The 27,570-nt window shown below is 39.4% G+C and overlaps 1 protein-coding gene across 2 annotated transcripts in view; it reads right to left on the reverse strand.

Moving 5' to 3' along the window:
* The window catches only part of SEZ6L (seizure related 6 homolog like), a 926,161-nt gene extending 899,339 nt beyond the window's left edge, over positions 1-26,822 (reverse strand). Inside the window, exons 1-2 of one of the 2 annotated variants that reach the window (XM_077295464.1) lie at positions 26,688-26,822; positions 26,155-26,339 (exon numbers count right to left, since the gene is read on the reverse strand). In XM_077295464.1, coding sequence (XP_077151579.1) covers positions 26,155-26,248 — 94 coding nt within the window. In that variant the 5' untranslated portion in view covers positions 26,249-26,339; positions 26,688-26,822. Of the gene's footprint in view, positions 1-26,154; positions 26,569-26,687 lie in introns of those variants that run through there. The other variant, XM_077295454.1, reaches the window with a different exon arrangement.
* Between the last annotated feature and the right edge of the window lie 748 nt (positions 26,823-27,570).

Here is a 27,570-nt window from a genome sequence, read left to right on the forward strand (position 1 = left end):
TTTTGTTTCAGGAAACAACACGTGTATATAGCCACAACGGTCATTACCAGACCCTATCTTTGCACTGATGTGACTAGTGGGTTTGTGGAATGGGCACTACAAAGAAAGGAAGAGCAAGCTGTGACATCACCTATTGTGATTGGTGGATCCTGTGTTTTTTTGTTACCAGATGTCACTGTAATCCTGCTTCTGATTATATGGAGCATTGCTGAAAACTACTGTTGAAAAGATAGGAAGTATGATTCTAAAAAAAAGCCCCAGTGGCCAGTGTGGAAATTACTACATTACTAATTTAGTCTTTTTTTTTAATAAAGGTTGGGATATGAAAAAAAAAATGCCATTTTTGTTAAATACATGTAACACAAAACCCTGATTTAAACAATAGGTTATTTTCTGATTACAACTCTCATTTAAATATATAAATAATTATTCAAGGTAATGCATCAATAGTTTGATTTATGTCAACATATCTATTTGCAGCATTAGTTATGGCTTCTTATCATTCAATTATCCATGTAAGCCTACCATGCCGGGGGGAATGTAGGCTCTAGTGTAAATGTCAATTCAATTACATACAGACCTTCCTTTGCTTCCATGTTTTCTGTTGGTTAAAGCGTTCAATGTTTGTTATAAGGTTATCTGAAACTGTTCATAAACCCAAAGAGTACGAAGAAAGCAATGGTTATGCTTTGCTACATTAGTTTTGTCAAAAATCTATGCAACTAAGGTACTTGTGGTTCTGAATGAGATGTTTCATATATGGTCTAATCTGATACAGATTTCCCTCCTATCAATTTCAATTCGACAGAAATCGTAACATGACCCAAGACAGCAAGGTCCCTATTTATGGCATTTCTGTTGATAGAGCCAATCAAATTTCTGCTTTTTCTCTTGAGTGTAGTTTAGAAATAAAAAACAGCTTATGGCTATTTGAACTCATCTCATTTATATTAAAACGAATCTGTCACTTAATTTTTCGCATGTAAGCTGCAGCCGAATATATAAGCTGCAGCTGTTGATAAGCCCCCGATGTAACCTGAAAGATAAGAAAAACAAGTTAGATTATACTCACCCAGGGGCGGTCCGGTGCGGTCCGGGTCTGATGGGCGTCGCAGGTCCTGGTCTGGCACTTCCCATCTTCATACGATGTCGTCATCCTCCTTGCTTCTTGTTGTGGCTCCTGCGTACTGATTTGCCCTGTTGAGGGCAGAGTAAAGTACTGCAGTGCGCAGGCACTGGGTGTGTCTGAGCTCTCCCGGTATCTGCACAATGCAGGACTTCGATCTGCCCTCAATGGGGAAGAGAATTACGTCTGCACATAAGCCCGACAGAAGCAAGGAAGAGAACATGGACCTGCGACGCCAATCAGACCCGGACCGCACCAGACCGCCTCTGGGTGAGTATAATCTAATTTGTTTTTTTTATCTTTCAGGTTACATCAGGGGCTTATTTACAGCATTACAGAATGCTGTAGATAAGCACCTAATGGCGGTGGCCGCAGCTTATATGCGAAAAATGAGGTGACAGATTCCCTTTAAGTCTCCAAGATGAGATCTACCAATGATTTTCACCATGATTTGAACATAAATGTTTATGGAGATTTTTACTTGCAAAGATGTAGCGTTCAAGCTTAATGATCCCAATGTAAATTCTGTAACAGGGTCCCTCAACTACCATGCGACATTTAAAATACTTGTGTCTATTTATATATCAGGGACTTACAGACCCTCTCAGACATCAGGGAATAGGTGCGATAGCTACTCCTGTATCCATTATAGCTATGATTCTGCATATACTAAGCTATCAGTATTGCTTGTAGTTGTAAATGTTCTTACTGTTATTAAATGATTTTCAAAGTCAGACAAGCTGCTGAATCTAGTGACCATAGTAAATGTAAAATAATGCAGACTGTCAGAGCTTAATGAAACTGATCCTGAGTCTTTAGAGCATATGTTGTGGAACACCTGTGTTTTTACAAGGATGATGCTTGAATGGCTTGAAGATGCATATTCATCAATGCTACCATTTTCAAAAAGTCATGCTGGAATCGCCTGGCATTGCTCAGAAATCTGTATTTATGGATTATTATGATGTGTTACTTTATTAATACATTTTCAATGTCCTTGATCAATGACCAAAATAAAAAGAAATTACTAATATAAAAATAATGTACCGATACTGCAGTCTTTATTAATAAATTAATTTAGGTATGTCTCTATAGAGAAAAGGTTGTTTAGGGCCGATATCCTAGAATATATAATGAAGGGTTATTACTCTTACTTGACTATTTTTATATCCCTATATCATTTTTTCTAAAGGCAGTATTTGTACTTGACTATTGAGCCATACAAATCCTTCCACTGTAAACTATCATGTTGGGATAAAAATCCTATTACATATTACACTAATGACAGTTGAACCTGCTGATACCGATGGGCTCAGATAACGGTCCAATGTGTTAGACTGAATGCTGATGGCTGATGACTGGTTGGGTGAGATGTCGATTACATATGTTCAGACATGTCATTCAATGGCTTTCTTTAAGAGAACACAAGAGTGTTCTGCTGAATGATCACTCCAGTGTATGGGACATATAGCCGAAATAGATGTTGGCTTTACGAACGGCCAAATTATTTTGCATTCACAATAGTATAAGACTCAATGGCTAAAAAATATCATCATTATAAACAGCATGGGATAAAATAAGATGCAGACGCAATATGCACATGCAAGTTAAAGTTGTGAACCTGCCACCAAATGCTCTGCTGCATGAGTGAAACGCATGAGCAGAATTATGTAAGTTCTGGCACATATGCACGCACTTACACTTTATATACTTACTATGTCCTTGGGATTATTTTACCTCACCTGTATATGCACAACCTGATATCAAACATATACAAGGTGGTACCCCAAAAAAGCAATAATTATTTTTTGAAGGCAAGTAGGGTGACAGTGCTGGCCTTTCCCGCTAGGTACTCTTACTAGACTCTCTTCCTGCTCAGTTGGCCAAGAGAAACCATGGCAGCAGAGAAAGTGATTATTTTCTTAGGACCCTTGCAATGCTCTCAGAGATTTTTCGATGGCAAACTGTAAGAAGCAAGGCAACAACATCAAGTTCTGTTTCCTGTTAAAGCAAATAGAGGCAGAAACTTTTTTCAATGTTTCTGGAAGCTTATGGGAAGGAAGCTTTAAACCAGACAAGAATTTATGAATGGTTTGCCGGGTTCAGAAGTGGCGAATGTCACTTAAAGATGAACCCCTGAGATTTCATCTTATTCTCAAGAGTGAAGAAAACCTAAAGGGAAAGCGTTATCAGGGCATAGAAGAGGATAAGACAAAATAACTGGAGGCACTTAACATCATTAGTTCAGAAAAATATAAAGCATATTTAGAACAGTGGAATAAACATTGGGACAAGTGCAGATCATCTATTGGGCAGTACTTCAAAGTGGAGTAATGTTTTCAAGTTGTTATCTTGAATAAAAAAATCCTTCTATATTATTTCTACACACTCTTTTTCGGTGATTACTTTGTATCTCCGTTCACACTGCACCTACACACAAATGATACAACCTTTGAAAGGTAAACTTGCCCCTTCAGCAAGAAAATAGCCAAACAAACTACACATCCACAATGTGATCACAAAATACAGTTTAAACATTAATTTTCATAAATCTGCAATAAGGAAAAATGACCTGCAGGACGCACCACACTACCCCAAAGCACACTACCACAAAGTTGCTTACAGACATCACAAACAAATCCTAACATTTGCTTTGGGGGCTTTCCAGCTTGCCGAACTCCTTTCCCAGCCGATTTCAGGCACATTGGAGTATTGTACTGTTTATACGCCACGACACACACAAATGATACACCTTTTCAAAGGTCAAATTACCTGTAGGTGGCATTTGACTTGGGGTCTTTCCAGTTTTTCCAGCTTGACGAAGTGCTTGCCCAGCCTATTTCAGGCAAATTCGAGGATTGCACACTTCACTGTAGGTGAGTCACATATGCAAACACATTTGTAAACATGCACTGCTTTTTCAGTGATTACTTTGCCCCACACACACAAATAATATACCATTTGAAAGGTAAACTTGCCCCCTTCAGCAAGAAAAGACACAAACCACACATTCACGATTTGATCAACAAATACAGTTTAAACATTTATTTTCAGAAATCTGCAGAAAATAACAATAACCTGCAGGTGGCACCACAACTTCAAGACATTTTTTAGCCTCTACTTATCAAACCAATTTATTGTATTACCAATCTACATATATATATATATCTCTCTGTGTTCATCATCTCATTAAGTACATTAACTTGACCAGCTTGATTTTCCTGAAATTGCCTGCGCCCCCGACAACCAATGTGTGAAAATTTTGCACGGCCAACTAGTTAAATAAATAATAATAAATAATAATTTTTGGGGTACCCCTTTGTACGCACCCCAGATTGTATTATTACTTCATTTTCTACATAGGCTTTGTCCCTCCACCTAACTTATGTTTTAAATGTCTTGTTGTCTCTTCATATTTTTTTAACTATCTTGTGTCTGACCACTATATTTATCCCAATAAAGTATTTGACTTATTTATGTTGTACTATTTTGATCCTTACTGGGCTTGTGTAGGCTGCTTCATACTTTGATTTTGGTCCAGTGGATCCATATGAGTATATTTACTGTTTGAATATTTATATACTAGATAGAAGGGGGGCGGTAATGTCACAATAGGGGCAGGCTTTGCAGTGTTGAGAATCTCTCCCCCATGTGCTCACCCACCTATCCACCTACCCTTTCCTCATGTGCTGACTTCTCCCCCTGCTCTCTTCTTTGACCTTTTTCCCCCATGTGCTATCCCCCTTGTCTGCTGTCTCTCTCCTTCCTGTGCTGTGTTCTCCCCTCATGTGCTACCCCGTTTGAGCTATCTCCCCCTGTGCTCTGTCTCTCTCACCCCTGTGCTCTTTGATCGCAGGGGATATGTTTTGTGAGGTAAAATAATGTTTAAAAACAGTCAGCGAAATATTTTACCCGACAAAAGAAATCCGCTGTGATCCCCTGCTGTAATGTAAGTATTGTGTTTTGCTTCCACCCCTGCCCAGGAGATGTGGTATGCTCTGTACACAGTCAGGCACAGACAATTTTCCTCTGCCTGTAGACACAGATCTGCCGCTGGGATCAGCCGAATGATTCACTGCGCCTGCTCGGAATGTAAATCAGACTGCTGCCATCTTTGCGCAGACAGATAGGGGTGGTCATATTAAAACTGCACATGTGCTCCTCCTCTACAAAGATGGTGGTCATCAGTGAATCATTTGGCTGATCCCGACAGCGGCATGTTCGCGACGGTGCTCCACTTGTGTACCGCACAAGAGGCTGTGTACGGTGTATACAGTGTGTGTGTGTGGTGCATATGGCGAATACAGTGTGTATGTGTGTGTGTGGTGTGTACGGCATATGCAGTGTGTGCTTGTGTGTGTGTGGTGCGTACAGCGTTTACAGTGTGTATGTGTGTGTGTTGCGATGGTGTTCCGCTGGTGGTACCACACAAGAGGCTGGTACCACCAGAAGTTTCCACATTGAGACACCCATCACATGGGTGTCCCAATATGGAGGTCGGTGAACTTCCGCCGCTTGGAATTCTGGAATCCGGACACATCAAGATGGAACAGGATGTGAAGACATTACAGGGTAAGTATATATTAAGATATACCCCTCTTATTGTATGTATTTATTTTTTAACTAAAGTTATTTTAGGTTCTGTCCTTTACATTAGATAGTTGGATGGTGATAATTTATTTACCACAGTTAATATTCATTAGCAGATAATTGGTCAAATTTGAGCACTAGTGAGCAAGGTAGAGTGAGTTAAATATTATCCATAAAATGCACGTTATTTGAGAAAAATCATTTACATAAACATAAAAAAATAAGTAAAGTAAAAGCAATAAGGAGCCATATAACTAAGTAGCTAATAAAATGTAAACATGCTAATATTGATTGGTATTGAATGTGCTGAACTTATGTTTATTAATTCAAGTGTCACAACAGATCCTAACATTGTTTGCTAGTCTATGCTTCTGAGATATACTGTATATGGGAGTTGTGCACATAGAACTGCATAATATATATTTTTGTTACAACAAGCATAGATTTACCATGATGGATTTCTTTGACCTTGTAGCCTGCAGCACTGACAATTTGATTTTCTCTTGTGATAGATTAGATGCATGCTGTGTGTATATGTAATAAAATACATCTTAACAGTTTACATTTTGTTACGTGCATGTTATAGGTGTGACCTTTCATGAATTATACATATATAAACCATATGGTGTCATGTTGTTGATTATTATGTCTGGTAACTTTTCTAGAGCTATAAACTATTTTCACTTGGATCAACAGCTAAGTATATACATGCATATTACACATGTTCCATGCTAATGAAGCATTTCAGAGACCCCCTTCTTAAGGTTGGTGGAGATTTCAGCAGTTAGAGCCCCAGCGATTAGCATATTAATAACTACCTGGGATAGTATTATCTTGCTGAGTTGGGCATAACCCTTTGATTATTTTTTGGCCCCAATAAATGATCATTTATGCTGTTAGTGCATCTTATGTGCTCTGTGAGCTTAGCTACTTTTACTGTCCCTGTGCTTGAAGAACTGAAATATTGGTCAGTAAATTTCTTTAATGAGAGTGATATTTAAAAAGTCTAACAACTAGAATCCCTCCCCCCATTATCAAGATCAAGAGACTGAAGCCATTTTTAGAAATGAATGGTGTCATTGGAAACAGCAATATTCCTATTTATTGTGGCTCTATTTGTTCTTAAAACAAATAGATTTTTACAATCCATATTTTGTTAGTAATGACTTTCCAAATTTGGCATGCAAAGAATGCAATAGCTAAATGATACTCATATAAAAGCCATTCAAACAGCAACATAATATCCTGCACTGCTGAAAGTACACTTATACTTGATGGGTTGATTGAGCATAGTGTATACAGTATATTAAATTTATACCTGTATTTAAAAAAAAATCACATTTATCTCTTTTTTATTTAAATGCAATGCATTCCCTTTTCTACTCAGGGTATTTCAGTTTACTTTCAATACTACCAATTGAAACACAAAAATCTCTGTAGAGAAATATGAGCAGTTGAATGGTTGAGTCTGAATAGCCACACTGTCGTATTGCGTCACCTTTCAACATGTCAGTTTGTCAAATTTCTGCCCAGCTAGAGCTGTAAGTGCTGGTAATGTGAAGATGTGAAGTAGAAATGTCTAGAAGCAGCAGCTCAGCCATGAAGCAGCATGCCACACAATCTCACAGAAGAGGATCAAGGAGTATGACCGCCGAGGCCGAAGTATAAAAATTTTTCAACAGAAAAAATCCCAGTTTCAGACTTCCTATGGAAACTGTTGATAGGAAGCTTTTTAGTTTGGATTTCCATTAGTGAGCAGCTTTATACAGGCTTGCGCAAACCTGTCACACTTGTGTCACCTGGAATGATGGAAAGCACACTAGTTTTGGCCACTAGACCATTGGAAATACATTCTCTGGAGTGATAGATTAAGCTAAAACTTTCTGCATACTGACTATAAATCCCAGGCTTGTAAAAGTAATTGCCCAAATATAAACTGTAGAGTAAGATAAAGGAGAACCGATATTCTATTTTTTTCATGGGTCAATTGGACTCTGATAAAAACAGTGGGCCCAATTAACGAAGGCTTTTAGACCAATATTCTAGCGAAAAAAAAGCTTTGAAACATCCCAAAATGTTGGTGCAATTTGAGGCTGTGCTAAAATTAGGCGACTTTTGTTCTCACGTCATTTTCAACCTGCTCCCACAAGGTGGGACAGGACAGGGGCATGACAAGTGGTGGCATTTGCTATGCTACAAATCTTACTAGAATTTGTGGCTAGGTGCACACAGATGTGTACGCCACTTGTCTGACACTCCTGATTTATAGTGAGGCATACTCCGTTAGGAATACCTGCCGTGGACGCAATCATCCTCTTCCAGTTTCCAGATTACTTCGCCGTTCTTTCCATACTGGGAGCGGTGCTATTGCACACTTGGGTGAAGGAACTACACATGGTGGGGTCTCCTGTGTGGAAGTGGTAAGTAATGTGGAAACAAGGGACACTGTGCTCTCCACTTGTTTTGCGGCCCAGGAGACATGGGACAATGTGTCTCCCAGTTTATTCTGCTACATGCTTCCAGAGTTATGGTCCTTTTTATTTAGTTCTAATTTGCATTTTCTTTACGAGTAGGCATTGCTCACAGAGTATTTATGCAGAAGAGCCTAAAGAATCTATAAGCCTCGTCCATTGGAACGGACCATAAAAATTAGCACTAAATAAATTGGCACAATCTCTGGAATGATTTTACTGGTTTGATGACAAGTTCTCATTAACGCGAAGCTCTCATCAGATTCTTGCTGCCTGAAACATGGACAGCATGAATCAAGGCCTGTCTGTGCAATTGCAGCCAAGTATTTTTAACTAGAAAGGACTGGATATTTCAGAGTAAACATATTTTAAAGATCTGGCTTTGGGCTATGTTTCTTGGCTGAATAGACTATGGGAGAAATCTGTCAATCATGGGGAGTGGGACAGAGAGAAGCCAGCTAAAGACTGCATGAGACTAGTGAGCTAAGCCATGTTGTCCCTCTCTGGCTTTTCATTTAAAATATATTTACTCTGAAATACCACTGTTTCATAGTAAAACATACCTGACTGCAGTGATACAGCCAGTATCTGATTCATGCTGCCCTGTTTTGTGGCAATATGAATCTGATGATACATTCTCTTTAACAAAAAGTTTACACGTAGGGTGAGACTATTTAGTCATGGGGAGTGGGGAATGGACCGCATCAGACTAGTGGTTCAAGCAGCATGACTCTGATGGCAGGATCCCTTTAAAGGGAACCTATCACCATGAAAAAGCAGTCTAATCTGCAGGCACCATGTTATAGAGTAGGAGGAGCTTATTGAAATTATGTACAGTGGTCTTATCAGTGACTGACAGCTTTTTTTTGTATAAGTTACATAGTTACATAGTTATTAAGGTTGAAGGAAGACTTTAAGTCCATCTAGTTCAACCCATAGCCTAACCTAACATGCCCTAACATGTTGATCCAGGGGAAGGCAAAAAAAACCCATGTGGTAAGAGTAAGCTCCACCATGGGGAAAAAAATTCCTTCCCGACCCCACATACGGCAATCAGACTAGTTCCCTGGATCAACGCCCTATCAAGGAATCTAGTGTATATACCCTGTAACATTATACTTTTCCAGGAAGGCATCCAGTCTCCTCTTAAATTTAAGTAATGAATCACTCATTACAACATCATACGGCAGAGAGTTCCATAGTCTCACTGCTCTTACAGTAAAGAATGTGCGTCTGTTATTATGCTTAAACCTTTTTTCCTCCAGGCGTAGAGGATGCCCCCTTGTCCCTGTCCCCGGTCTATGATTAAAAAGATCATCAGAAAGGTCTTTGTACTGTCCCCTCATATATTTATACATTAACATAAGATCACCCCTTAGCCTTCGTTTTTCCAAACTAAATAGCCCCAAGTGTAATAACCTATCTTGGTATTGCAGACCCCCCAGTCCTCTAATAACCTTGGTCGCTCTTCTCTGCACCCGCTCCAGTTCAGCTATGTCTTTCTTATACACCGGAGACCAGAGCTGTGCACAGTATTCTAAGTGTGGTCGCACTAGTGACTTGTATAGAGGTAAAATTATGTTCTCCTCATGAGCATCTATGCCTCTTTTAATGCATCCCATTATTTTATTTGCCTTTGTAGCAGCTGCCTGACACTGGCCACTGAATATGAGTTTGTCATCCACCCATACACCCAGGTCCTAAGTGGGCTTACAGAGATAACTGTCAGTCACTGATGGAACCACCCACTGGACCAAATCTCCCAGAAAGTCCAGAGGTTTAAATGACGAAAGCACAAGTTTTACTGATTATTTTCTCACATACCTATTTATCTATAACAAGATCCCAGCAGATTGGACTGCATTTTCTTGGTGGTAACTTTTACGTCTTGCCACTTGTGATATTAAATAGATAAATAATATTATCATTCAGAAATAACCTTTATAATGTACATTTTATTGGTAGAGCTATTAAGGTAAAGACTATTAATTCTGACGCCTATTACTACCAGGTCACTACTGTATATAAGTTTTCTCTTATAGTCTAAAGCTCTATCACTTTAATGATAAGAATAGTGGGAATTTCCCTAATGAAGATAATAGATTTACAGAAGTAATCCTATCATAATACAAGGTGAGGTTTACTAAAGGTAGTAACTATATAATCAGCCAAAGAACCATTTGATTGAGTGCTTATCAGAGCACATAGAAGAATGGTACATAGGAAAGAACCATAATAAAAATTAAGACAAGAGCGATTGAGTGGAGCACTTAGTAAAGAACTTGAAAATACTTATTAAATTAGTGAGGCATTAAAGAGAAGAGTTTGTAAGTAATTTAGGAAAGCAATTTATTAGAGTGTCTGAAGAAGACGTTATAGGGAACTAGTCCAGGACCATTTACAGTTGATGCGGAGGACAAGCAGGTTTTGAAGGAACCTTTGTACGGGACATTTATCAGAACAAAGACATGAGATGCACGGATAAAGATGGAAACATGCAACTTAAGGAAAGAAAGCAGTTGCATGGTGTTTGAGGAGGACAGTTATATAACTCATAAAAACCGAAAGTTTCCATATGCAGCATACTAAAATATCTGAGCCACACTAAAACCTGAAGCACACCTATCTTTTCAGAATATAGACACAGCTAACTAATGGGTATTGTAAATAGGGCCAAAAGTGCACAACTTCTAACTTCTTATCTTTTCTCTGTGAAGAAGACATAAAGGGCCCGATTCATTATTGCAATTAATTTTTTTGGCCTAATGCTTAGTTGTTGTCGCCTGTTTTTCATTTGTTCCTAACTGTTCTTTTAATTTGTGCCTTTTTTGAGGTGTAAATTATCTGCGCTCGCCTGTTTTTTTTCCCTTTATGTTCACCATTGTGGGTGGAAGTTGGAGTTACTAGATGCTTTCCGCTGATTCAACAAATGCAACTTTTTAAAAAGTCATAAAATTTGTTGCAAATGAGATCGAGTACTTTCTGGAGATATTTTCTTCATGCCAGTTATTACTGTGTAAATTTTGCATCGTTTTATGAAATGTATGACTTTAGCCCTAAAAAGTCGCAAAACAGGTCAAAGAAAAAAAATGTTTTACTTTGCAAAAAATTGATGAACAAGTATCCAATGTTGAAGAATTTAGGTGCAAAAAACTAGCAACAAGTACAAGAAAAGAAAGGAAACCCAAACCCATTGTGGTTAGCAAATATATTAACCCCTTCCTGTGATGGATGGACAAATTTTGTTTTTGCGCTTCCATTTTTCCCACATAAGGGCTTGATTATTGCATGAAAATTTGTAGTTTTGAATGATAGCATTCATTTCACACAATTCCTCCTTTCTTTCTTGTATTTTGTTTTTACCACATCCATTGAGTGGTAAAATTATCTTGGCAGCATGATTCTTCAGGTCAGTGGTTTTGTGTACATACAATGATTTGATTTTTCCTTACTGCATTTTTTTTGGGGGAAGATGAGGTTACTGAAAAACAACTGTTTTAGTGTTATTTTTTTTTACTTTACGATGTTTACCGTATGGCTTAAATAATTTTATATTTGAGATGTTTGAACATCACATGCCAGGAAGGGGTTAAACATGTTGTCCGACGTTATGCTACAAGTCTGCAGGTACTCTATGTGACTGCAGACTCGTGAATCCTTGCATCACTGCCTGCAACATCTGTGCCTAATGCTGGCTGTTCATATTTACTGTTGAATGTTGAGGTAGCTCATAGGTAATACTCAATGATTTCACTTTGTCTTGTGCAATCATTTTTAGATTTTAGTATTAGATACCTTAGACCCAAACTAAATTTACATGTAAATATTGTTTGCATACTTTGTGACACATTTATTGTTAATTCCAATACAATCGGAACTATAAGTAACTTCATAGCCAACTAGCTTCAAAAAGTCATAAATATTTGCACAACCTTCAGTTACACAAAAAAGTTCTAACTTTTATGACGTTAGGTTAAAGGTTGAACTTGATGGACTTATATCTACCTTCAACCTTAAAAACTAAGAGTTTTTTAGTGTTTTTTATACTGACTCTGCCAAAATTTAGAAAAATGGGTGGAGATTAGTTGAAGGAATGTAGTCTAGAGTGGCCCAACAGATTTACTGTACTATATTTCCACAAAAGAAGTATAAATTCTAAGAGATACATGCTTCAGACATTGACTGCAGCATATTTTCTGACCATGACAGACAGCTGAAAAATTTACCAAGTTCAGTAACAAATTTGGTGCATCTTACTACAGCGAATTCTGGATCAAGAACACTGTATGAAATGCCAGTCTTCATGAATTTACCCCTAAATATCTGTGTTGTTCATGGAAATATGATGCATCATTATTATGGAATACTTCCAGTAGATATTTAACAATATTTTTTAAGTATTCTATACAAAGTATTAAAAATGTGGTTACAAAATAAGATGAAGCTCAATATTTATTATTGTGTAGTTAATATACGATACCAGAATAATTTAGGCTTTCCTTACAGAGCTCTATAATGATTCCATAAATAGGCTCAGGCAATCTTTTCCATATTCGCAATGCATTACATGATGTGTGGCTTGATGTATTGTATATTAATGCGCTTATGCATACTTGTGTGTATGATGTAGTTATAATACAGAATACAGCTATAAAAACTGCTCAATAAAATGGAGGAATTTAAATGAGATCTAAAGTGGTGACAAGCATAGCTGACTTCTAAAAGAAGGTTATACACACAACAGACATCTTTACCTGCTAATAAAGTAAAACATTTCCTAATTCAATTGAGAATGTAAATATTAGGTAACTGAACATATCAATTTGCTACCAAATCCAAAAATAAAATATATTACTCACTTAATAAGAATAGAAACTGTTGCCAGTTTATTCCTCTGAGAGTCTGAGAAGTGTTTAATTTCTCATTTTATTTATTTTTTATCCCTTATATAAAATAAACATATCCTGTTTTCTTTGATTTCTGTTAGTGAATTAATACATTTTCGCATTAAGGGCCGGTGTTAAAATCCACGCAGACCTCTGATCAGCCCTAAAATCAAGCCGGGCATTTTTGGTGCCACTGGCACTTATTAGTCCCTACAACATCATGACATATGTCAAAACATCATGTGAGGCCTATTGACTCATCTCGGAGCCTAATAAGCGTTAGAAGTAACCAATATGTCAGACAAAAGATTCCGAAAGGAGATGTGAAGACCCGATGCCACAGGAGCCAGACTTGACAGCAGATAGAGTAACTTTTGGAGTTGAGCAATTCAATTTGCATTGTGCTAGTCTGAAATCAAGTCCAGGCCTCTGTGGCAGCCGATATTTACTTATGCACCTAGCACCTTTGGCTTGGCATTCTTGGTGCCTCTGGCACTTAATAGGCCCTATGACATCATGACATATGTTATAATATTATGTGAGGCCTATTGACTAGTCGCAGATGTGAAGACCAGCTGCCACAGAGGACCAGATGCCAGACCAAGGTAGCACAAATCAAATTGCTCATCTCTAGTCTCTCTCTATAACTGTTTAATCAACATTAGCAGCTGTAAATTTTCTGTACCGAGCATCCATCTTGGCAGGTACATATCTTTATGAGATTGTCTGATAGTAACTCTTGTCACACTCATTGCCACAATTTTAGCTAGCGTAACTGTTAAGCCAGTTCAAGTGTTTTCCATTGCAGCATTGCCAGGCCAGTGTAAGAGGTAGTCTTTGTACTTCAGTTCCACCCATGTCAAGACATATAGGAACAAATTAATCTACAGCCTTCTAAGGCCACAAATATTACACACCAATTGTCATGTTCATTCTCTTAAGTATTGGCGCACGTGACCACCGGCCCCAGCAGGAAGCAGGCGGCTGACAGTGTGCTACTGAAGAGGAATGGATACTCACTGCGATCTCCAATGAACAGTCCCGGTGAGTATTCCGGCAGCTGTGCTCTGCTTTTGAGCAGTGCATGATGTCCCTACCATGTGCTGCTTACAAGCATTAAGCAGCTGCTGGCACCAGAGCAGGATGCTGCGACTGCGAGGGAGCGGAGGAAGGTAAGAGTAAAGGTTTTGTTTTTTTTAATCTTTTCTGATGGGGTCATGGATACCAGAACTGGGGTGGGGCCAATCATACCAGCAAGGGGATGGGGCCAATCATATCAGAAAGGGGATGGAGCCAATAAATCATACCAGGATGCCAAAAAGAAATGAATATTCATTGCCCTCCATGCCCATGGGTGTAGAATGCAGTGCATATTCATTTTTCTTTAGCAGCGGGCACAGAAGTTAGCCTGAGCCACCGGCTCCTGCCTCTGTGACCCGATGCTCCTCCAATACTGCTCCCCCACCTCCCTACCACAGCCAGAGCCAAAATATCCAGACTATAAGATGCACTCTGTTATGATCCATGGACCTTGGAGCCACATGAAACTTTCTCTGGAGTCGGTGGTATCTGTACTGACCGCAATCCTGAACTAACACCGCAACTAGAAGTAGCCGTGGGGTGTGCCTAACAACCCTAGACACCTCGACACAGCCGGAGGACTAAATACCCCTATAGATGGAAATAGGAATGCTATCTTGCCTCAGAGCAGACCCCCAAAGGATAGGCAGCCCCCCACGAATAATGACTGTGAGAAGGAGAAGATTAGACACACGCAGGTAGAAAACAGGATTTAGCAAAAGAGGCCACTCTAGCTAAATAGGAAAGGATAGGACAGATTACTAGGCGGTCAGTATTAAAACCCTTCCAAAAATATCCACAGCAGATAATACAAAAAGTTCCACAATCTAACTAAAGACATGGAATGTATATCTGCCACTCCAGAGAATCCAGCAAGACTGAGAAAATACTGACACAATCTAAGCTAGACAAGAAAACACAAGGAATAGCACTGAACTGTAAAACACACAGCATGTGTGTCACAGGAAAAAAAAAACAGACACTTATCTTTGCTGATTTGGCAGGAAGGCAGGAGGAACCAGGCAGAGGTGAAACACCTCCCAACAACAATTGACAACTGGCAAGGACTAATGAATCCTGCACACCTAAATACCCCAGTCAGAACTGCAATCAGCAGATACACCTGACCAGGACTGCAACTCAGGGACAACTGCATTACCACCTACAACCACCGGAGGGAGCCCAAAAGCAGAATTCACAACAGTACCCCCCTTGAGGAGGGGTCACCGAACCCTCACCAGCGCCCCCAGGCCGATCAGGACGAGCCAGATGAAAGGCACGGATCAAATCAGCAGCATGGACATCAGAAGCAAAAACCCAAGAATTATCCTTCTGGCCATAACCCTTCCATTTGACAAGGTACTGAAGCCTCCGCCTCGAAAAACGAGAATCCAAAATCTTCTCAACCACATACTCCAACTCCCCATCAACCAAAACAGGGGCCGGAGAATCAACAGAGGGAACAATGGGCACCACATATTTCCGCAATAAAGATCTATGGAAGACATTATGGATAGCAAAAGAGGCCGGAAGCACCAATCGAAAAGACACCGGATTAATAATCTCAGAAATCCTATAAGGACCAATAAACCGAGGCTTAAACTTAGGGGAAGAGACCTTCATAGGAACATGATGGGAAGACAACCAAACCAAATCCCCAACCCAAAGCCGGGAACCAACACACCGACGACGGTTAGCAAAACGTTGAGCCTCCTCCTGAGACAACACCAAATTGTCCACCACATGACCCCAAATCTGCTGTAACCTGTCAACCACAGAATCCACACCAGGACAGTCAGAAGGCTCAACCTGCCAGGAAGAAAAACAAGGATGAAAACCAAACCAAAACCAAAGTAGCCGAACTAGCAAGATTATTAAGGGCAACCTCGGCCAATGGCAAAAAGGCCAACCAATCATCCTGATCGGCAGACACAAAGCATCTCAAATAAGTCTCCAAAGTCTGATTAGTTCGCTCGGTCTGGCCATTTGTCTGAGGATGAAATGCAGAAGAAAAAGACAAATCAATGCCCAGCCTAGCACAAAAAGCCAGCCAAAACCTAGAAACAAACCGGGAACCTCTGTCGCACACAATATTCTCCGGAATACCATGCAAACGAACCACATGCTGAAAAAACAACGGAACTAACTCTGAAGAGGAAGGCAATTTAGGCAAAGGCACCAAATGAACCATCTTAGAAAACCGGTCACAAACAACCCAGATAACCGACATCCTCTGGGAAACCGGAAGATCAGAAATAAAATCCATAGAAATATGCATCCAGGGCCTCTCAGGGACCGGCAATGGCAAAAGTAACCCACTAGCATGGGAACAACAAGGCTTGGCCCGCGCACAAGTCCCACAGGACTGCACAAAAGAACGCACATCCCATTACAACGAAGGCCACCAAAAGGACCTACCAACCATATCTCTGGTACCAAAAATACCAGGATGACCAGCCAACACAGAACAGTGAACCTCAGAAATCACTATACTAGTCCATCTGTCAGGAACAAACAATTTCCCCACAGGACAGCGGTCAGGTCTATCAGCCTGAAATTCCTGAAGAACCTGCCTAAATCAGGGGAAATGGCAGAAAGGACCACCCCTTCTTTCAAAATGCCGACCGGTTCAAGGACCTCAGGAGAATCAGGCAAAAAACTCCTAGAAAGGGCATCAGCCTTAATATTCTTAGAACCCGGAAGATATGAAACCACGAAATCAAAACGGGAAAAAAACAAGGACCATCGAGCCTGTCTAGGACTCAGCCGTTTGGCAGACTCGAGGTAAATCAAATTCTTATGATCGGTCAGGACCACAATACGGTGCTTAGCTCCCTCAAGCCAATGTCGCCACTCCTCAAAAGCCCACTTCATAGCCAACAACTCCCGATTGCCAACATCATAATTGCGTTCAGTAGGCAAAAACTTGCGGGAGAAGAAGGCACACGGTTTCATCAAAGAACCAACAGAATCCCTCTGAGACAAAACGGCCCCTGTCCCAATCTCAGAAGCATCAACCTCAACCTGAAACGGAAGAGAAACATCTGGTTGGCGCAACACCGGAGCAGAAGTAAATCGGCGTTTAAGCTCCTGAAAGGCAGAGACAGCCGCAGAGGACCAATTCGCCGCATCAGCGCCTTTTTTTGTCAAATCAGTCAAGGGTTTAACCACGCTGGAGAAGTTAGCAATGAAACGGCGATAAAAATTTGCAAAACCCAAAAATTTCTGAAGGCTCTTTACGGATGTGGGTTGAATCGAATCATGAATGGCCTGAACCTTAACCGGATCCATCTCCATAGATGAGGGAGAAACCTTCTGCACCCCAAAGAGACACTTAGACCCCTTCACAAACAAAGCATTGTCACAAAGGATCTGAAATACCTTCCTGACCTGTTCCACATGAGACTCCCAATCATCGGAAAAAATCAAAATATCGTCCAAATATACAATCAAGAATTTATCAATATAAGTCCGGAAGATATCATGCATGAAGGATTGAAAAACAGATGGAGCGTTAGTGAGCCCGAATGGCATCACAAGGTATTCAAAATGGCCTTCGGGCATATTAAACGCAGTTTTCCATTCATCACCCTGCTTAATACGAACAAGATTATATGCCCCCGAAGGTCAATCTTCATAAACCAACTAGCCCCCTTAATCCTAGCAAACAAATCAGAAAGCAAAGGTAAAGGGTATTGAAACTTGACCGTGATCTTATTCAAGAGGTGATAATCATTACAAGGTCTCAAGGGCTCATCCTTCTTAGCAACAAAAAAAAACCTGCTCCCAACGGTGAAGAAGATGGCCGAATATGCCCTTTCTCCAAAGACTCCTTAATATAACTCTGCATGGCGGTATGTTCAAGTACAGACAGGTTGAAAAGTCGGCCCTTAGGAAACTTACTGCCTAGAATCAAGTCAATCGCACAATCACAGTCCCTGTGCGGTGGAAGGGAACTGGACTTGGGCTCATCGAATACATCCTGAAAATCAGACAAAAACTCTGGAATTTCAGAAGAGGAAGAAGAGGAGATTGACATCAAAGGAACATCATTATGAACCCCCTGACAACCCCAACTAGTCACAGACATAGATTTCCAATCCAACACAGGATTATGTACATGCAACCACGGGAAACCCAGCACGATAACATCATGCAAATTATGCAACACCAGAAATCGACAATCTTCCTGATGGGCTGGCGCCATGTGCATGGTCACCTGTGTCCAAAACTGGGGCTTATTTTTAGCCAAAGGTGTAGCATCAATCCCCCTTAAAGTAATAGGGTTCTGTAAAGGCTGCAAGGGAAAACCACAACGCCTGGCAAACTCAAAATCCATTAAGTTCAAGGCGGTGCCTGAATCCACAAATGCCATGACAGAAAATGATGACAATGAGCAGATCAAGGACACCGATAGCAGAAATTTAGGTTGTACAGTACTGATAGTAAATGAACTAGCGATCCTTTTTGTCCGCTTAGGGCAGACTGAAATGACATGAGAAGCGTCGCCACAATAATAACACAACCTATTCTGACGTCTGAATCCTTGTCGTTCCGTTCTAGACAAAATCCTATCACATTGCATTGGCTCAGGACTTTGCTCTAAGGACGACGCCACAGCGCGCACAGTTTGACGCTCGCGCAAACGCCGATCAATCTGAATGGCCAGAGACATAGAATCACTCAGACCGGAAGGCGTGGGAAACCCCACCATAACATCTTTAACGGATTCAGAAAGACCCTTTGTGAAAATTGTCACCAAAGCATCATCATTCCATTTAGTCAACACAGACCATTTTCTAAATTTCTGACAATACAATTCTGCCACCTCTTGACCCTCAGACAGGGCCAACAAGGTTTTCTCCGCTTGATCCACAGAATTCGGTTCATCATATAATAATCCTAAAGCCTGAAAAAAGGAATCTACATTAAGCAAGGCCGGATTCCCAGATGCCAGGGAAAATGCCCAATCCTGAGGATCGCCACGCAGCAGGGAGATTACAATTTTAACCTGCTGAATGGAATCACCGGAGGATCGCGGTCTCAGAGCAAAAAACAGTTTACAATTGTTTTTAAAACCCAAAAATTTGGACCTATCACCAAAAAACAAATCAGGAGTAGGAATCTTCGGCTCTAAAGCAGGAGTCTGAACAATATAATCAGAAATACCCTGTACCCTAGCAGCAAGCTGGTCTACACGAGAAGCTAATTCCTGAACATCCATGCTGGCACAAGACTCCTCAGCTACCCATAGATAAAGAGGGAAGAAAAGACAAAACAGGCTGCAGAAAAAAAAATGGCCCAACACCTTTCTTCCCTTCTTCTGAGATGCATTTAACTCATTATTGGCCAGTTGTACTGTTATGATCCGGTGACCTTGGAGCCGCATGAAACTTTCTCTGGAGTCGGTGGTACCTGTACTGACCGCAATCCTGAACTAACACCGCAACTAGAAGTAGCCGTGGGGTGTGCCTAACAACCCTAGACACCTCGACACAGCCGGAGGACTAAATACCCCTATAGATGGAAATAGGAATGCTATCTTGCCTCAGAGCAGACCCCCAAAGGATAGGCAGCCCCCCACGAATAATGACTGTGAGAAGGAGAAGATTAGACACACGCAGGTAGAAAACAGGATTTAGCAAAAGAGGCCAGTCTAGCTAAATAGGAAAGGATAGGACAGATTACTAGGCGGTCAGTATTAAAACCCTTCCAAAAATATCCACAGCAGATAATACAAAAAGTTCCACAATCTAACTAAAGACATGGAATGTACATCTGCCATTCCAGAGAATCCAGCAAGACTGAGAAAATACTGACACCATCTAAGCTGGACAAGAAAACACAAGGAATAGCACTGAATTGTGAAACACACAGCATGTGTGTCACAGGAAAAAAAAACCAGACACTTACCTTTGCTAATTTGGCAGGAAGGCAGGAGGAACCAGGCAGAGGTGAAACACCTCCCAACAACAATTGACAACTGGCAAGGACTAATGAATCCTGCACACCTAAATACCCCAGTCAGAACTGCAATCAGCAGATACACCTGACCAGGACTGCAACTCAGGGACAACTGCATTACCACCTACAACCACCGGAGGGAGCCCAAAAGAAGAATTCACAACAGCACCCCCCCATTTTCCTACACATTTTGAGAGGAAAAAAGTGCGTCTTTGTGTCCATTTTAAGTAGGGCTAAATAATTTCTACAAGTTAAGTAGCCAATTTGATTACAAATGTGCTGCTGGTATCTAACTTTTCAGGTTTTTTCTGTCTATAGAAGTTATGTTTACATGGATACTAAAAAAAGGTCTAAAATAGTAAATATACAGTTCTGTGCAAAAGTTTTAAGCAGGAATGTGAAAAATTCTGCAAAGTAAGCATTCTTTAAAGAATAGAAGTGTTATTAATTTATTTTTTATCAATTACAAAATTAAAATCATTAGTTGATGTGACAAACCTTTGCTTTAAAAAAGCATCAATTCTTCTAGGTGCACTTGCAGAGATTTTGTAGAATTTTAGTCAGGTGTATGAATAACCAATTATACCAAAGAGGTGATAATGATCATAATTTATATATAGGTTGAAACACAATCATTAACTGAAACAAAACAGTAGAATAGGAGCCTTAAAACTGAATGAGAAACAGCCAAACTACAAAAATGACGTTACAGAAAACCATGTCATGTCACAGGTCTACTCCACAGGAAGATTGACATCAGCAATAAAACTCATGTCAGTTATACTACATCAGTAAGGTCTCTTTTAAGCAAATACAGTATTACAAAGCAGACTAAGGCTTCAAGATTTGGTGTTCAAGCTCTTTAGATAAGCACCAAGAAATGGGCAACATTGAGAAACTTAGATGCATTGTTCGCGTGAGGAACTCAGATGCATTACTAGACCAAGGAAGCTTAGTACAGCAAATGAAAGATACATCATGCTTCCATTCGAAATTGAAAGATGTTCAGCAGCGTCATCAGCTCAGAACTGGCAGTAACCAGTTTAACCCAGCAGCAATTATCTGCTTTTTGTAGAAGTCTTGCCAGAAGGGGTCTTCATGAAGGAATTGCAGCCAAAAAGCCACACCTTCGAATCAACTATGCACAAAGTGCAGCCCTGATCTTAAGATCATCAGGTCTATCGGGGATTAATTGAAGATGCAAAACAATGTGCACAAATCTACATCAACAGAAGATCTGTGGTTGGTTCTCCAAGATGCTTGGGATAATCTCCCTGACAAGTTCCTTCAAAAAACTGTGTACAAGTCTATCTAGAAGTACTGCTGCTGTTTTGAAGACAAAAGAGACATCACATTAAATATTGATTTGATCTAGATTTCTCTTTTGTTTATTCACTTTACATTTTGGAACTTGATAAAATTAAGCTATTAACACCAAGCCTAAAACTTTTTCACAGTACTACATTTGGAAAATTATGACTAGATTTCTGGATGGAATGTCATAGTTAGTAAATCAGTAACCTAAATGAAAGGAGTGAACTTCACAGCCATTCTCTGTGGTGTATGTATAGAACATTTTCTCATCATAATTAGTCAAGAAAGCTTTTATCAAGGAGAAAGATAACATAGAGGGAATCATAATTATCAGGGACACAATAAAGCAACAAGCGACTCAAGTGTAAAAGAGATGCATTTAACTAATGGCACAACTCCAGTGTCATAAGGCACTGATTAATCATTGCAGCTTTTCCCAACACCTCTGCTATTTAAACACATATGGTAGAACTGTCATATTTCGTACCATGTGTTCTTTTAAGAAACACTTTATTTATGCGTTAAACATGCCTCATTGTGAAGCAGCTGGTGTGTGAGATTATATTGTAGTAAGAAACTAGACAGAAATTTATGTTATGTATTATGTAAGAATGTGTGCAAGTACACATGTGTAACTTAGAGCCATACCTCTAGGTATTTTCAAACTGTAGGGGATGATACATTTCAATCACTCTAAATACTATTAATTTAATAGAATTTTTGTATGATACCTGATAGCTGCATCAAAGGCAAGAGTATCAAAGTGTCAGTGCAAAAAAAAACAAATTAGTCAAAATTGTAGGTAACGGTATATAGAAGTCTCCGTCTGTGATGAAAGTGTATGATGGGTCACCAATGGCCAAAGCATGACTTGATTGAAACATTACAAAAGAAAGTGATGGAGAAATCAATTTTTTTCTGCTATGACTATTGTTTATGAGAATACAAAGAAAACAAATCTCAGGGTGGTGCCAAAATCGATTTTGGTGCAAGTATTTAACACTATATGACCCTTATTGCTGGAAATATATGCAGGTCTGAGTTAATTAAAGCATAATAATGTCATTTTCAATTAGGACATTACTTTATCATACACATTATTGGCACATTAAAAGGGTTATCCAGTCTTAAACTACAAGGATGCAGACTGCAGACTTGTGAATCCTCACATCACGTGCACTGCATGCTGTGAGAGTTTTCCAGGGGTATGCATGCTCCCGGTCACATTCCAACTAGACTGTTACTGGCCTCACTCAATACACTTGCATTGAATGAGGCAATGTGTGTCTAGTTGGGATGTGACTGTGAGTATGCATATCGTATACTTGTGGTCATATGACTGGACAACCTCTTTAATACCCTCAGGACTCATATCATATTTAAGGAAAACATTATATAATACCAATTATTTGAAGCCTGAATGAAATTGGCCTCAAGTGGTTTCACATACTATTAGGCAAAAAGAGAAAAATATACAGTAGGGTTGACATAGTGGAATAGTGGATGTTATCTGCACCTACTTAACCACCGTTTGAATTTTGGTATTTTTACAGTATAAAGGATAAAAGTTATCTTGCATGTGATTTAGTGCATCTGGTTAAAGTTTTAAGTTACAAAATAAAAACATTTAAAGAATATCTCCAATTATGCTGACATTCTTATCCTTAGGCAAAACTTTAAATCAGGTGGAGGATACATCTGACAGATTAAGTTTAATTGTTGGATAGGCAAACATATAATGCCAAAAGTTGCTTCTAAAAAGACGTTAAGGAGAGGTTTTTGGCATCCAACGGTTGTCTTGGTAATAGTGCCATCTAACCTGGTGATTGGATTGTCCAGTATATTATTAAAGTCCTGGTAGAAGACAAAAATACCAGAAAAATTAGAGGAATCCTTTCAAGACAATGGTAATAGTCACTGGCGGGCACAGACAGAAGGGGGCCCCTGTGTAAGAACAATATATGGGTCCTTTGGAGCCTAAAAGCTATTAAAAATGACAAATTGCACCTGTGGTAGAAATGGGCCTCCTTACCTCTTGGGTCCCTGTGCGACCTCACAGGTTGCAATAATGATATGTCCGCCCCTGGTAATAGTGATAGTAATGGTAAATTTTCAAATATTGTCAATACATATGTACAGCTTTTCTCCACCTTTTCATTACATTAGTTCAAAATCAACATTTTTCTTTTTATTCCTTGTTACGTCTTTTATCCATTGCTATGCCTTTTTATCCATTGTTATGTCTGCTTTATTAAATTTCTAATACAACTATGACTTTATCTGAGACCTGTGGACAATTTATGCTAATACTTTGGGCACTGAACCTGTAGTATTATCAGACAGATGGTATATCTAAAATGGCAACATGTAGAGAACCTTTTATAGCCAGCAGAACACTCCATAGACCTCTGTGTTTTATTGGCACAGCTCAAGACAAGCATGGAAGCAGCACCAGAAACCCTCGAGGTAAATGCTGATAAAACAGATCTACAACTACTTGTCTACTTTGATCCAAAATTTCATTCTGAGTTTAATTACTCGTGGAAGTCACCGTGTGTGCAATTGGTGACTGATCACAATGTACAATGATGTGTGCAATAGCTTCTCTTCTAAAGCTTACAGATAAAACACTGAGACCCAGAGTCAGAAATGTTTGCCTTTCTCTCAGTTATAAACCATCTTCAGTATATCCAACCATGACATTGCCATTTTGGAGAAGCAGCCAACCCTATTAGGTGGATACAATCATATCGTTTCTTAGATCTCATGTGCTAACACTGTATCCAGTATCTCAGATACTATTAGACACACATTCTCGATTCTGCCTTAATACATTAGATGTGCCACAAGTAACAACACCTAGTTTAGGTCAAGTGATTGGATTCTTGGAAAATAAAAACCACACACAAAGGACTTTCAAAGTCCAATTAACAACAGGAAAAATCAATCTATCAATGAAGAGAAGTAACAAAGAAAAATGATATCTTTTTTAATTTAAAAAAAGGTTAAAAAAAATTGAATAGTCTACATTTAAGCTTCTATATATCCATCTTCCAAATTTAAAAATAATATTAGATCTCATTAGCATCAAGCTTATTCATTAAAAATTATAATCATTTGAGACAATTATGAATTTATGACACTATTTAACCTTTTGAATATCGGTATTGTACGATACTGTAGGATTTTTTAGCATCCGCACACCTTCAGGACTGACCACATTATTACAAGTAGTAGGTGATTGTTACATGGCACTCTAACACATGGTTTCCATAAGAATAAACCACATGTCTATAGGAGCACTCATCGGATGAGCAGTTTATGTCTCCCTGATTAAAAGCTGATGATTACCCATGTGTAACCATAATTAGAGGCTTCAGTTACATGGTTTGCAATACTATTTGGCTATGTGCACATGTCAGGAAATTTCCTGAACAAAACCGGACTTTTTCTGCAGGAAATCCGCATGCGTTTTTTCGCGTTTTTCTCACGTTTTTTGTGCGGATTTTTAAGAGTTTTTTTCCGGATTTTCCCAATGCATTAAATAGCGGGAAATCCGCAAAAAATCCGCAAAATTAATGAACATGCTGCATTTTTTACCGCGATGCGTTTTTTTCACGGAAAAAAATGCAACAGGTGCACAAAAATTGCAGATTGCATTCTATTAATAGGATGCTTAATGGATGCGTTTTTTTGCGGTTTTAAAAAACGTGAAAAATCCGGAACGTGTGCTCACAGCCTTTTCTGGATTTTCATGACTCTTTATAATAAGACACAGAAGATAACCCTGTCCTTATCTTATCTGTAACTGACTGCATTGCACATCCTAGATGAGACAGTCTAAGTATCTAGCCTTCAGATGTTGGATTCAGATTTCACATTATCATTTAGAAAGGGGGCCATATCTTTTAATAAACATTTCATAGCACAGAAACACATTGAAATCACAAAGCAAAAAACATCAAATACATAAAAAAAAATATTTCCTGATTTAAGTGAAAAAGATGTAAGAATCTACCCATTGTAGAGCAGGAGAAGAAACTTAGCAAAGGGAATTAAAAAAAAGATTGAAATCTAAAAGACTGCATATTCACATGTAATAATAGTCATAAGGATAGGCGAAAGATCAAAAGCAAATAAATTCTCACCATCCTGCTTAAAAAAAAAGATACAGAGCTGAATCCTTCTCACAGATTAACTTTCGCTCACACAATATTTGGCTTCAGAAAAGCGCCAGGTGCAGTGGGATCAGATGTGGACACTTACACTGCCCTGTTATTCTAATGAATGCAAAGTCCCAGAGTGAGAAAGTTCAATCCGAATGAATATCTACATCTCTACAAGCTGAACGGAACATATACTGGGCTAACACATAGAAAACCAATTTCTAAACTCTCATCCATAGGGTAAGTCCTGAAATATTCATAATCAGTGAGAAGAAGCAGCTCACAGTACAATGCTACTTTCTCAGAAGATTTTGAAGAGCATGTGCTCCTGTGTCCTACATACTAGTTTCTTACAATTCCCATATATCTTTCAGCACTAGGACAATCCTAATTGATTAAGCCTTGAAAGCTATAGCCCATCCCCTGCTGCTACTTTGCTTTTCTTTATGCCTTTCTATAACATTTAAAGCACTCAATGCATTAACAATTTAAAGGGAAAGTGCTTTCAGGAAGATGAGGCAAGACGTTGTTATCACTGATGATAAGCATCTTCTTACCTTCAGTGTGTGCTCCAAGAAGCAGGATGAGGAAGAAGAGGATGGAAGGGTGGACATAGGGACCAGGAACCTGGCATATTCCACGGGTCAACATGACAGAACCTCAGTCTTTAAGGAAACCAGGATAAGTAAAGGGTACTTGAGCAAGATTTCCAGCTCTGGTCTGCACATCCACTGAAAGATGTCTGGGGGTGAGATTCACAAGGACTCATTCATGTGAGCAACTCTCCTGGTGTGGCTATTGATTAGGGGAAGAGGAAGGAGAGGCACAGAAATGCACAGAGAGGGCTCTGTGCCTGGTTATGAAAAGAATGATACTGTACTGAAATGGAGAAGGAGGGAGAGAGACAAGGCAGTGTGACAGAGAAGAGAAAGCGAGAGGGCAGGGAGTAGGAAAGAAAGGATGTACACAGCAGCAATAGAAAGAAGAGTGAATGGGAAACTGAAAGGTACAGCAATGGTCTACAAAGAAGGAACATGCTACAGGGAATGGGAAAGGGAGGCAGGAGGGAACCTAAATCTTCAGTACAAACCTAAGGTGACAGATCGTGTGGTATTCTGCTAGGCTGCTGCTAGGAAGCCTTCATAGTATAACATCCAAGGCAATGCACTGAGAGAATGCAGGCACTAAGTGCTATAAGGCACAGGCACATGGAGGGGAAGGCAAGCACTGAAGGGAGCTGCAGAGGGAACTGAGCAGTAGGATAGTCAGGGTAAAAATAGACACTATAGCAGTGGATACTGTATGCCATCTATGCATCAAGCCATGGCATGAGGTTACAACTGCAGGGTAATAACTGGAGCGCTGATACATTTCCTGAGTACAGGACTTCATCTAAAGCCTTATGAATTCTATCAACAAATGTAGCCAACTTGTTCAATATTTCCAAGAACACAAATTGTCACAAGACACCTATTATTGAAAACAACACCATTTTTAAGTTACTTTGACACTCACTTTACTATGTGTTTTTCCTTCATCCAATTCCAATGTTTTTGTTTACTACTTTCGTACGCTAATCGGTGATATTCCACACAATTCCTACACATTTTTGAGTAAATGTCCCAAATTAACAACCGGGTCATTTAATTTAAAGCACTTTAATATTTTACTATACTTTCAATTAGTGCTTGCAAGAGTTAAATCATTCATTGTTGCTCCTGACTTCATGCATTATGTTTTCTCTCTTGGGACAAGATTTGTAAATCCTTTTCTGTATTAGTAAAATGTTATCTCATGTCACATTTGGATTAAAGGATTGCCTTATGTTTCAGCAACTAATGGACCAGATTGTATAAGAAAATATGATCATACAGATTAACAAAACTAAACTATATGAGAATGCGTTTGTTTCCCAGGAGCTGCATTATATGTCAAGCGTGAGTGCTATGAATGAATTTATAGAGGGGCAATGG

The sequence above is a fragment of the Ranitomeya variabilis genome, chromosome 1, assembly GCF_051348905.1.
Source record: "Ranitomeya variabilis isolate aRanVar5 chromosome 1, aRanVar5.hap1, whole genome shotgun sequence".
Taxonomy (NCBI): Eukaryota; Metazoa; Chordata; class Amphibia; order Anura; family Dendrobatidae; genus Ranitomeya; species Ranitomeya variabilis.